General features: G+C 40.5%; 1 protein-coding gene across 3 annotated transcripts in view; it reads right to left on the bottom strand.

Annotated features, from left to right (window-relative positions):
• Positions 1-14,182, bottom strand: part of LOC139750941 (calcium-dependent secretion activator-like) — a 553,650-nt gene that overhangs the window by 149,134 nt on the left and 390,334 nt on the right. Inside the window, exons 9-10 of one of the 3 annotated variants that reach the window (XR_011713253.1) lie at positions 4,163-4,267; positions 3,179-3,414 (exon numbers count right to left, since the gene is read on the bottom strand). Coding sequence is in view for 2 of the 3 variants with exons in the window: in XM_071665865.1 (XP_071521966.1) it covers positions 3,283-3,414; positions 4,163-4,267 (237 nt within the window). In the remaining variant the exon portion in view is untranslated. Of the gene's footprint in view, positions 1-1,149; positions 3,415-4,162; positions 4,268-14,182 lie in introns of those variants that run through there. The other 2 variants (XM_071665865.1, XM_071665864.1) reach the window with 2 other exon arrangements.

The following is a 14,182-nucleotide window of genomic DNA, read 5'->3' as shown; positions in this document are numbered from 1 at the left end:
ACATATATCCTCTTGGTCAATCTTTCCTCACTCATCCTCTCCATGTGCCCAAACCACTTCAAAACACCCTCTTCTGCTCTCTCAACCACGCTCTTTTTATTTCCACACATCTCTCTTACCCTTACGTTACTCACTCAATCAAACCACCTCACACCACACATTGTCCTCAAACATCTCATTTCCAGCACATCCATCCTCCTGCGCACAACTCTATCCATAGCCCACGCCTCGCAACCATACAACATTGTTGGAACCACTATTCCTTCAAACATACCCATTTTTGCTTTCCGAGATAATGTTCTCGACTTCCACACATTCTTCAAGGCCCCCAGAATTTTCGCCCCCTCCCCCACCCTATGATCCACTTCTGCTTCCATGGTTCCATCCGCTGCCAGATCCACTCCCAGATATCTAAAACACTTCACTTCCTCCAGTTTTTCTCCATTCAAACTCACCTCCCAATTGACTTGACCCTCAACCCTACTGTACCAAATAACCTTGCTCTTATTCACATTTACTCTTAACTTTCTTCTTCCACACACTTTACCAAACTCAGTCACCAGCTTCTGCAGTTTCTCACATGAATCAGCCACCAGCGCTGTATCATCAGCGAACAACAACTGACTCACTTCCCAAGCTCTCTCATCCCCAACAGACTTCATACTTGCCCCTCTTTCCAAAACTCTTGCATTCACCTCCCTAACAACCCCATCCATAAACAAATTAAACAACCATGGAGACATCACACACCCCTGCCGCAAACCTACATTCACTGAGAACCAATCACTTTCCTCTCTTCCTACACGTACACATGCCTTACATCCTCGATAAAAACTTTTCACTGCTTCTAACAACTTGCCTCCCACACCATATATTCTTAATACCTTCCACAGAGCATCTCTATCAACTCTATCATATGCCTTCTCCAGATCCATAAATGCTACATACAAATCCATTTGCTTTTCTAAGTATTTCTCACATACATTCTTCAAAGCAAACACCTGATCCACACATCCTCTACCACTTCTGAAACCACACTGCTCTTCCCCAATCTGATGCTCTGTACATGCCTTCACCCTCTCAATCAATACCCTCCCATATAATTTACCAGGAATACTCAACAAACTTATACCTCTGTAATTTGAGCACTCACTCTTATCCCCTTTGCCTTTGTACAATGGCACTATGCACGCATTCCGCCAATCCTCAGGCACCTCACCATGAGTCATACATACATTAAATAACCTTACCAACCAGTCAACAATACAGTCACCCCCTTTTTTAATGAATTCCACTGCAATACCATCCAAACCTGCTGCCTTGCCGGCTTTCATCTTCCGCAAAGCTTTCACTACCTCTTCTCTGTTTACCAAATCATTTTCCCTAACCCTCTCACTTTGCACACCACCTCGACCAAAACACCCTATATCTGCCACTCTATCATCAAACACATTCAACAAACCTTCAAAATACTTACTCCATCTCCTTCTCACATCACCACTACTTGTTATCACCTCCCCATTTGCGCCCTTCACTGAAGTTCCCATTTGCTACCTTGTCTTACGCACTTTATTTACCTCCTTCCAGAACATCTTTTTATTCTCCCTAAAATTTAATGATACTCTCTCACCCCAACTCTCATTTGCCCTTTTTTTCACCTCTTGCACCTTTCTCTTGACCTCCTGTCTCTTTCTTTTATACATCTCCCACTCAATTGCATTTTTTCCCTGCAAAAATCGTCCAAATGCCTCTCTCTTCTCTTTCACTAATACTCTTACTTCTTCATCCCACCACTCACTACCCTTTCTAATCAACCCACCTCCCACTCTTCTCATGCCACAAGCATCTTTTGCACAATCCATCACTGATTCCCTAAATACATCCCATTCCTCCCCCACTTCCCTTACTTCCATTGTTCTCACCCTTTTCCATTCTGTATTATTATTATCATTATAATTATCATTATTATCATAACTATTATCAATATCATTATCATAATTATTATTATTACAGATAGGGGTAGTAGTAGTAGTAGTAGTAGTAGTAGTGGTAGTAGTAGAAGTAGTCATGGTGGTAGAAGCAGTAGTAATATTATCATTGTTATCATTATCATTATCAGATTACTGTCATCATCATTTCTATAAAATTTCTATCATATAATCTCAGTAAACTGTAAGAGATTTTTCTGTCTCACTTGCTAATACGTATATACATTTTTTCTTCCAATTAACTGCTAATGTTTAAATCTGTCCAAAGCTGTGGATGATGATTTAGTTAAGGCAACCATATTTTTCAACATTAAGAGTAGCACTTACTAGGTGTCCATACAGAAATGATGGAAATTAAGTAGAGAAAAGTACCAGGGGAAAAACACAGCTAAAGGATCAAGAATTATTTCTTATCATGTGGTTAAGGCTTAAATGCAACAAGAATCTTCCTTGGTGCATCATCAAAAACTGAGCTTGTCCCAAGTTCATCTGAGATTTGCATACTATATATGTGGAGGCAATTAATGATCATCATGGTTTAAGTACTTAAGTATCTTTTTAAGGTTTGCAGTTACCAAAAGTTCTATATAATCAAGAAGGACAGATACATAAATATTTTTGTATTTCTAATGTTTGATTGACCACCTGAGCTATAATTGTGAAGAAAACAATAAGCACCCATATAACAGGCATGTAAGTACTCATAAGTCTCAAGTATGGAGGACAGCACAGCAAAATATAAACATCAAAACTGTAGTAAAGTTAAGCTTCTAGAAGATATGAATACACATGAAAAGTAGGTCGTCAGCAGCCACCTTCTCCACAGCATTCGAGCGACTTCCAGGGACCAAGGGGAAGTCAAAGTCTGTGTTCAGGTAGAGTGCTTAAACTACTGTTGAGATTCTGAGATAAACTTTTGATATTACATAAATGTCATTTAACAGCAAGTATCATCTCGAAGTTGCATAACTTAATGATAAGGAATAAATCTTTATACAAGAAAATAACACTTTTCACTTTTCATCTGAATAAAAGGAAATGTATGTTTCTGTCCATACTCAAAATACTGCTATTAACATGTCATCCAAGTGCTGCCTCACTAAAGCATGGAAATAATGATCAAATACGATGATAAAAGATCACCTTTACACAAGTCCCAATGATAACGCAAAACAGCCAATCATAATTACTTTTCTCAGACTTAACAGACATCTAAACACTCATCCCGCCATGAAGAGAGCCTAAGCCTAAGACAACAACACAGGACATGTTTTTGACGATGGGAAGGGGTGACTTATTCCTTGAGTTTGCCGCTGCGTACAAGTCGTTGATGTTCTGCCTCCACTCGCTGACTCACCACCACGTAGGCCTGTACCCCAGTCTGTTCGTGACCTAGCCCATACGCTGTGAAATCTGAGAATATGAGCTGAAAAAAAAAGCAAATAAACGGGGCCTCAGGTTGAATGGTGGTCGGTGCAAGTGGAAGATGAAGACCAGATAGATAGAATGAGGCTTCAGGTCAATCTGACACAAGATGCCCTTACTCCTGGATCTATAAATTCTACAGTCAAAGCATGAGCTCAAGCTTGTAGTTACATCAACTGATAACAATCTTAAACAAAATGCTGACCAGTCTAGTTCTACCTTCTGGATGGGAAGCTGAAGGGTAGACAGATGCAGCATAGGGCAGATGTTTGACCACAGGGGGAAGGATGGGAAGACTAAAGAAATGAAACAAGAAAATTTGCATAGCAATGTTTCCAAGGAAAAAATTATCTTAATTTTTTCTAATCCCTTATACAGCTGTCATGTAAACCACACAGCAAGTTCTAACAATGAGAAAAAATCTTCTAAGAGATATTTTTTCCAAGAAAACATGTCTTCAAAACATGTGACATACTAAAGGGGTAAATGATGAGCTAGCTAGTGCAAATCCATCTCAATCTGAGTTACAATGAAAAATCTTATATTCATACTCTGCAACAATTTTTCTACTAAACAAAACATAATCAAAATAACTAAATGAAACTGAAACTTTTTGTGCAATCAACCTCAATCAACATAGCATTAGGAAGTGTCAAAAGATGCAAAATAGATGCTAGGGAACACTTACAAAAAATGAATCATACTCACTGTTTGTGCAAGTCCACCTGCTGTGAAAACTACTAACTTACCTTAACAATATGGGCGAGACAGGTGCACTGATATGGGTGAAGGTTGTGATCTAGTCTTTCACTTAACCATGAGCAAAGCATTGTCACCTGTGCTGCATACCATTGCTGTTGGGGTAGAAACTCAGCATGAGGCTCCACTCCAATATTTATAAATGTTTTCAGTAATATTCTGCCATATCATATATCATTTGTGTAATTCACTTTATAAAACTAAGCAAATTGTACTGAATTTTAAATACTTTTTAAATTCTACAAGTTAAACCATAATTCAACTGACAGAGACATAACCTAACACAGTGAATCATGTGTCATATCCAGAGAGAGATGTTACTACATAGAATGCACATATTAAGTTGTCCAAATAGAAGTGGCAATTATATGAGCATAATCATGATGAAGACTTTTATGGAAATGATACTGAAACAAAATCAAAAGATAAAACATATGGTTGAAGAAATCAAAACCAGAGAATATCTGTTAAGATCATGAAAAAAGCCAGCAAACAGTTGAAGAAGTTAGTTACATCAAAGAGGTAAAAACAACTGAACACGACCAAAGGAATAAGAACATTCTTAGGAGTAAAGGTTAGTGTGTGAAAGAAAACTGAACTCCTTTGGAGAACGTGATAGATCAAAAGAACTGCCTGTTATACAAAGATTAGAGACCACAAAATAAAGTAGAGAAAATAGGAAATAATTCTGGGACAAAGGAAAAATGAACAAAAGTAGAACAACTGAAGCCTGGTGGAAAAGACTGAAAATAATGCTTTCAAAAACTACTGAAGTGCCATGAACTTTCAGCTTGCATTGGGAGTACTACAAATCATGGCAAATAAAATCATATACATAGCATTTGCTACATTATGCATTTGTACTGAGATGTACTGAAAATTCTGCATACAAGAGCTTTCCAGTTAGTTTAGTGTCTAATAATGTAGCAATGCTTGTGTAAGGAGTATTTGATGTAAGATTAACACAGAGCAGAGTATCAAAGATCAATGCATGATGGCAAAAAAGAAAAGCAAGAAAAAAAAAGATTCCAGAAAGAACCAGAGAAAGGGTGGAACACAAATTACTATTGCAAGAATTTTATGAGTGGACTACACCAAAACTAAGTTAATGAAGCACAGCATAGATAGGTGTACGTCATTGATAATGTCTGGACAGAAAGACCAAATATCAGGAAAATAAGACAGGGTAGGAAAGGAATAAATAAGGATAAAAAAAATGCTTAAGGCTATAGACATGCTGAATGCTATTTCACAGATAAAAATACAACAAAACTTCATACTACACAAAACAGCATATTGAACAATCAATGGATGATTAGCAATTACAAACAATCAATAACTGTATAAAACAAAATTACAATACAATCCAATCTCACCATACTTGGCACCCAAAGCTATGCAACACACCATGCCACTCAAACCAAACCATTTCAAAACCATCCACCAAGCTCTATGCAGAAACAAAAAGCTCAGCCCTTTCTAACAATTCAGCAATCAATACTAAAAGATTCCCACATCCCACCAAACATAACAATGACAAATTTTCACATCAAACTAACTCAACAAGCCCTGCCTTGCATTCCATTCCATCCAACAAAAATACATCTGAAAATACATTCCCTAGGTAAGTAACATTCACTTTCTCCTCTATCATCCATTGATACTGATTCAACTTGCAGTCTTAGGAAAAAAAAAAAAAAGAGTACTGTTTAAAATGAGGGTGGGTTTTGTGCATGAGGTTTAATTTACTCACTCATGGTAGGGAAATCATATGTCAAGCAGTATGTCTTCAGTCTTTGAAGTCTGCTGAAGACATTTGCCTTCATAGTTACCCCATGTTATTGAGAATGGAACAATACATCATCTCCTCACTGTCCTTATGTTTGGTTACATTTTTGCCATTTCATTCTAAATGATATTTTCCTATCTCTGAAGCCCATTCCCTCTGGGAAATCCCACCAAGGGGTAGCCACAGTGAAAGTCTTCACTTATCCCTATCCTTTTATGCCTCCTAAACTGTTTGAGGGCAACATGTGGTGTGAGGTGGTTTGATTAAGTAATGAAAGGGTAAGAGAGATATGTGTTAATAAAAAGAGTGTTGTTTAGATAGCAGAAGAGGGTGTGCTGCAATGGTTTGGTCACATGGAGAGAATGACTGAGGAAAGATTGACAAAGAAGATGTATGTGTCAGAGGTAGAAGGAACGAGAAGAAGCGGGAGACCAAATTGGAGGTGGAAGGATGGAGTGAAAAAGATCTTGAGCAATTGGGGCCTGAACATACAGGAGGGTGAAAGGCGTGCAAGGAATAGAGTGAATTGGAACGACGTGGTATACTAGGGTTGACATGCTGTCCTTGGATTGAAGCAGGGTATGTGAAGTGTCTGGGGTAAACCATGGGAAGTTTTGTGCCTGGATGCAGAAAGGGAGCTGTGGTTTCGGTGCATTACACATGACAGTTAGAGACTGAGTGTGAACGAATGTCGCCTTTTTGTCTCTTCCTGGCACTACCTCATTGGAGGATGCTATTTCATGTGAGGCACGGTGGTGACAGAAATGGATGAAGGCAGCAAGTATGAATATGTACAGGTGTATATATGCAGTTTTTCTTTCATGATATTTGCCATTTCCTGCATTAGCAAGGTAGCTTTAAGAACAGAAGACTGGGCCTTTGAGGGAATATCCTCACCTGGCCCCCTTCTCTGTTCCTTCTTTTGGAAAATAGAAAAAAAATGTGATGGGAGGGTTTCCAGCTCCCTGCTCCCTCTCCTTTGAGTTGCCTTCTATGACACGCAGGGAATACATGGGAAGTATTCTTTCTCCCCTATCCCCAGGGATAAGTATATGTCTGTATATATATATATATATATATATATATATATATATATATATATATATATATATATATATTTAATGTATTTTAGGGAGAATAAAAAGATGTTCTGGAAGGAGGTAAATAAAGTGCGTAAGACAAGGGAGCAAATGGGAACTTCAGTGAAGGGCGCAAATGGGGAGGTGATAACAAGTAGTGGTGATGTGAGAAGGAGATGGAGTGAGTATTTCGAAGGTTTGTTGAATGAGTTTGATGATAGAGTGGCAGATATAGGGTGTTTTGGTCGAGGTGGTGTGCAAAGTGAGAGGGTTAGGGAAAATGATTTGGTAAACAGAGAAGAGGTAGTGAAAGCTTTGCGGAAGATGAAAGCCGGCAAGGCAGCAGGTTTGGATGGTATTGCAGTGGAATTTATAAAAAAAGGAGGTGACTGTTTTGTTGACTGGTTGGTAAGGTTATTTAATGTATGTATGACTCATGGTGAGGTGCCTGAGGATTGGCGGAATGCGTGAATAGTGCCATTGTACAAAGGCAAAGGGGATAAGAGTGAGTGCTCAAATTACAGAGGTATAAGTTTGTTGAGTATTCCTGGTAAATTATATGGGAGGGTATTGATTGAGAGGGTGAAGGCATGTACAGAGCATCAGATTGGGGAAGAGCAGTGTGGTTTCAGAAGTGGTAGAGGATGTGTGGATCAGGTGTTTGCTTTGAAGAATGTATGTGAGAAATACTTAGAAAAGCAAATGGATTTGTATGTAGCATTTATGGATCTGGAGAAGGCATATGATAGAGTTGATAGAGATGCTCTGTGGAAGGTATTAAGAATATATGGTGTGGGAGGAAAGTTGTTAGAAGCAGTGAAAAGTTTTTATCGAGGATGTAAGGCATGTGTACGTGTAGGAAGAGAGGAAAGTGATTGGTTCTCAGTGAATGTAGGTTTGCAGCAGGGGTGTGTGATGTCTCCATGGTTGTTTAATTTGTTTATGGATGGGGTTGTTAGGGAGGTAAATGCAAGAGTTTTGGAAAGAGGGGCAAGTATGAAGTCTGTTGGGGATGAGAGAGCTTGGGAAGTGAGTCAGTTGTTGTTCGCTGATGACACAGCGCTGGTGGCTGATTCATGTGAGAAACTGCAGAAGCTGGTGACTGAGTTTGGTAAAGTGTGTGGAAGAAGAAAGTTAAGAGTAAATGTGAATAAGAGCAAGGTTATTAGGTACAGTAGGGTTGAGGGTCAAGTCAATTGGGAGGTGAGTTTGAATGGAGAAAAACTGGAGGAAGTGAAGTGTTTTAGATATCTGGGAGTGGATCTGGCAGCGGATGGAACCATGGAAGCGGAAGTGGATCATAGGGTGGGGGAGGGGGCGAAAATTCTGGGAGCCTTGAAGAATGTGTGGAAGTCGAGAACATTATCTCGGAAAGCAAAAATGGGTATGTTTGAAGGAATAGTGGTTCCAACAATGTTGTATGGTTGCGAGGCGTGGGCTATGGATAGAGTTGTGCGCAGGAGGATGGATGTGCTGGAAATGAGATGTTTGAGGACAATGTGTGGTGTGAGGTGGTTTGATCGAGTGAGTAACGTAAGGGTAAGAGAGATGTGTGGTAATAAAAAGAGCGTGGTTGAGAGAGCAGAAGAGGGTGTTTTGAAGTGGTTTGGGCACATGGAGAGAATGAGTGAGGAAAGATTGACCAAGAGGATATATGTGTCGGAGGTGGAGGGAACGAGAAGAGGGAGACCAAATTGGAGGTGGAAAGATGGAGTGAAAAAGATTTTGCGTGATCGGGGCCTGAACATGCAGGAGGGTGAAAGGAGGGCAAGGAATAGAGTGAATTGGAGCGATGTGGTATACCGGGGTTGACGTGCTGTCAGTGGATTGAATCAAGGCATGTGAAGCGTCTGGGGTAAACCATGGAAAGCTGTGTAGGTATGTATATTTGCGTGTGTGGACGTATGTATATACATGTGTAGGGGGGGGTTGGGCCATTTCTTTCGTCTGTTTCCTTGCGCTACCTCGCAAACGCGGGAGACTGCGACAAAGTATAATAAAAAAAAATAAGTATATTTAATGTATGTGTGACTCATGGTGAGGTGCCTGGGGGTTGGCGGAGTGCATGCGTGGTGCCATTGTACGGAGGCAAAGGGAATAAAAGTGAGTATATATATTCTATCCCTGGGGATAGGGGATTAAGAATACTTCTCACGTATTCCCTGCGTCTCGTAGAAGGCGACTAAAAGGGGAGGGAGCGGGGGGGGCTGGAAATCCTCCCCTCTCGTTTTTTTTTAATTTTCCAAAAGAAGGAACAGAGGGGACCAGGTGATATTCCAAAAAAGGCCCAGTCCTCTGTTCTTAACGCTACCTCGCTTACGCGGGAAATGGCGAATAGTTTAAAAAAATATATATATATATATATATATATATATATATATATATATATATATATATATATATATATATATATGTAAGGCATGTGCATGTGTAGGAAAAGAGGAAAGTGATTGGTTCTCAGTGAATGTAGGTTTGCGGCAGGGGTGTGTGATGTCTCCATGGTTGTTTAATTTGTTTATGGATAGGGTTGTTAGGGAGGTGAATGCAAGAGTTTTGGAAAGAGGGGCAAGTTTCCAGTCTGTTGTGGATAAGAGAGCTTGGGAAGGGAGTCCGTTGTTGTTCGCTGATGATACAGTGCTGGTGGCTGATTCATGTGAAAAACTGCAGAAGCTGGTGACTGAGTTTGGTAAAGTATGTGAAAGAAGAAAGCTGAGAGTAAATGTGAATAAGAGCAAGGTTATTAGGTACAGTAGGGTTGAGGGACAAGTCAATTGGGAGGTAAGTCTGAATGGAGAAAAACTTGAGGAAGTGAAGTGTTTTAGATATCTGGGAGTGGATTTGGCAGCGGATGGAACCATGAAGCGGAAGTGAATCATAGGGTGGGGGAGGGGGCGAAAGTTCTGGGAGCGTTGAAGAATGTATGGAAGTCGAGAACATTACCTCGGAGAGCTAAACTGGGTATCTTTGAAGGAATAGTGGTTACAACAATGTTATATGGTTGCAAGGCATGGGCTATGGATAGAGTTGCGTGCAGGAGGGTGGATGTGCTGGAAATGAGATGTTTGAGGACAATATGTGGTGTGAGGTGGTTTGATCGAATAAGTAATAATAGGGTAAGAGAGATGTGTGGTTATAAAGAGAGTGCGGTTGAGAGAGCAGAAGAGGGTGTTTTGAAAAAGATTTTGAGTGATCGGGGCCTGAACATGCAGGAGGGCGAAAGGCATGCAAGGAATAGAGTGAATTGGAATGATGTGGTATACCGGGGTCGACGTGCTGTCAATGGATTGAACCACGGCATGTGAAGCGTCTGGGGTAAACCATGGAAAGTTCTGTGGGGCCTCGATGTGGAAAGGGAGCTGTGGTTTTGGTGCATCATTACATGACAGCTAGAGACTGAGTGTGAGCGAATGTGGACTTTGTTGTCTTTTCCTAGCACTACCTCGCGCACATGAGGGGGGAGGGGGTTGTTATTTCATGTGTTGCGGGGTGGCAATGGGAATGAATAAAGGCAGACAGTATGAACTGTGTACATGTGTATATATGTATATGTCTGTGTGTGTATATATATATATGTATACGTTGAGATGTATAGGTATGTATATTTGCGTGTGTGGACATGAATGTATATACATGTGTATATGGGTGCGTTTGACATTCTTTCGTTTGTTTCCTTATGCTACCTCGCTAACACGGGAGACAGCGACAAAGCAAAATAAAAAAATAATATATATATATATATATATATATATATATATATATATATATATATATATATATATACATATATATATTTCATTTACTTTATTTTATTTATTTATTTTGCTTTGTCGCTGTCTCCTGCGTTAGCGAGGTAGTGCGAGGAAACAGATGAAAGAATGGCCCAACCCGCCCACATGCACATGTATATACATACACGTCCACACACACAAATATACATACCTATACATCTCAATGTACACATATATATACACACACAGACATATACATATATACACATGTACATAATTCATACTGTCTGCCTTTATTTGTTCCCATCGCCACCTCGCCACACATGGAATAACAACCCCCTCCCCCCTCATGTGTGCGAGGTAGCGCTAGGAAAAGACACCAAAAGGCCCCATTCGTTCACACCCAGTCTCTAGCTGTCATGTAATAATGCATCGAAACCACAGCTCCCTTTCCACATCCAGGCCCCACACAACTTTCCATGGTTTACCCCAGACGCTTCACATGCCCTGGTTCAATCCATTGACAGCATGTCGACCCCGGTATACCAAATCGATCCAATTCACTCTATTCCTTGCACGCCTTTCACCCTCCTGCATGTTCAGGCCCCGATCACTCAAAATCTTTTTCACTCCATCTTTCCACCTCCAATTTGGTTTCCCTCTTCTCTTCTTTCCCTCCACCTCTGACACATATATCCTCTTGGTCAATCTTTCCTCACTCATTCTCTCCATGTGACCAAACCATATCAAAACACCCTCTTCTGCTCTCTCAACCACACTCTTTTTATTTCCACACATCTCTCTTACCCTTACGTTACTTACTCGATCAAACCACCTCACACCACATATTGTCCTTAAACATCTCATTTCCAACACATCCACCCTCATGCGCACAACTCTATCCATAGCCCACGCCTCGCAACCATACAACATTGTTGGAACGACTATTCCTTCAAACATACCCATTTTTGCTTTCTGAGATAATGTTCTCGACTTCCACACATACTTCAAGGCTCCCAGAATTTTCACCCCCTCCCTAACCCTATGATTCACTTCCGCTTCCATGGTTCCATCCGCTGCCAGATCCACTCCCAGATATCTAAAACACTTCACTTCCTCCAGTTTTTCTCCATTCAAACTTACCTCCCAATTGACTTGACCCTCAACCCTACTGTACCTAATAACCTTGCTCTTATTCACATTTACTCTTAACTTTCTTCTTTCACACACTTTACCAAACTCAGTCACCAGCTTCTGCAGTTTCTTACATGAATCAGCCACCTTCGCTGTATCATCAGCGAACAACAACTGACTCACTTCCCAAGCTCTCTCATCCACAACAGACTTCATACTTGCCCCTCTTTCCAAAACTCTTGCGTTCACCTCCCTAACAACCCCATCCATAAACAAATTAAACAACCATGGAGACATCACACACCCCTGCCGCAAACCCACATTCACTGAGAACCAATCACTTTCCTCTCTTCCTACACATACACATGCCTTACATCCTCGATAAAAACTTTTCACTGCTTCTAACAACTTGCCTCCCACACCATATATTCTTAAAACCTTCCACAGAGCATCTCTATCAACTCTATCATATACCTTCTCCAGATCCATAAATGCTACATACAAATCCATTTGCTTTTCTAAGTATTTCTCACATACATTCTTCAAAGCAAACACCTAATCCACACATCCTCTACCACTTCTGAAACCATACTGCTCTTCCCCAATCTGATGCTCTGTATATGGCTTCACCCTCTCAATCAATACCCTCCCATATAATTTACCAGGAATACTCAACAGACTTATACCTCTGTAATTTGAGCACTCACTCTTATCCCCTTTGCCTTTGTACAATGGCACTATGCAAGCATTCCGCCAATCCTCAGGCACCTCACCATGAATCATACATACATTAAATAACCTTAACAACCATTCAACAATACAGTCACCCCCTTTTTTAATAAATTCAACTGCAATACCATCCAAACCTGCTGCCTTGCTGGCTTTCATCTTCCATAAAGCTTTTACTACCTCTTCTCTATTTACCAAATCATTTTCCCTAACCCTCTCACTTTGCACACCAGCTTGACCAAAACACCCTATATCTGCCACTCTATCATCAAACATATTCAACAAACCTTCAAAATACTCACTCCATCTCCTTCTCACATCACCACTACTTGTTATCACCTCCCCATTAGCCCCCTTCACTGAAGTTCCCATTTGCTCCCTTGTCTTACGCACTTTATTTACCTCCTTCCAAAACATCTTTTTATTCTCCCTAAAATTTAATGATACTCTCTCACCCCAACTCTCATTTGCCCTCTTTTTCACCTCTTGCACCTTTCTCTTCACCTGCCTCTTTCTTTTATAGCTCTCCCACTCATTTGCATTTTTTCCCTGCAAAAATCGTCCAAATGCCTCTCTCTTCTCTTTCACTAATAATCTTACTTCTTCATCCCACCACTCACTACCTTTCCTAATCAACCCACCTCCCACGCTTCTCATGCCACAAGCATCTTTTGCGCAAGCCATCATTGCTTCCCTAAATACATCTCATTCCTCCCCCACTCCCCTTACCTCCTTTGTTCTCACCTTTTTCCATTCTGTACTCAGTCTCTTCTGGTACTTCCTCACACAAGTCTCCTTCCCAAGCTCATTTACTCTCACCACTCTCTTCACCCCAACATTATCTCTTCTTTTCTGAAAACCCCCACAAATCTTCACCTTCGCCTCCACAAGATAATGATCAGACATCCCTCCAGTTGCACCTCTCAGCACATTAACATCCAAAAGTCTCTCTTTTGTGCGTCTATCAATTAACACGTAATCCAATAACGTTCTCTGGCCATCTCTCCTACTTACATACGTATACTTATATATATCTCACTTTTTAAACCAGGTATTCCCAATCACCAGTCCTTTTTCAGCACATAAATCTACAAGCTCTTCACCATTTCCATTTACAACACTGAACACTCCATGTATACCAATTATTCCCTCAACTGCCACATTACTCACCTTTGCATTCAAATCACCCATCACTATAACCCGGTCTTGTGCATCAAAACCACTAACACACTCATTCAGCTGCTCCCAAAACACTTGCCTCTCATGATCTTTCTTCTCATGCCCAGGTGCATATGCACCAACAATCACCCATCTCTCTCCATCAACTTTTAGTTTTACCCATATCAATCTAGAATTTACTTTCTTACACTCTATCACATACTCCCACAACTCCTGATTCAGGAGTAATGCTACTCCTTCCCTTGCTCTTGTCCTCTCACTAACCCCTGACTTTATTCCCAAGACATTCCCAAACCATTCTTCCCCTTTACCCTTGAGCTTCGTTTCACTCAGAGCCAAAACATCCAGGTTCCTTTCCTCAAACAAACTACC

Source organism: Panulirus ornatus, chromosome 10 (genome assembly GCF_036320965.1).
Source record: "Panulirus ornatus isolate Po-2019 chromosome 10, ASM3632096v1, whole genome shotgun sequence".
Lineage (NCBI taxonomy): Eukaryota > Metazoa > Arthropoda > Malacostraca > Decapoda > Palinuridae > Panulirus > Panulirus ornatus.
This window is presented reverse-complemented; position numbering and strand designations above follow the sequence as displayed.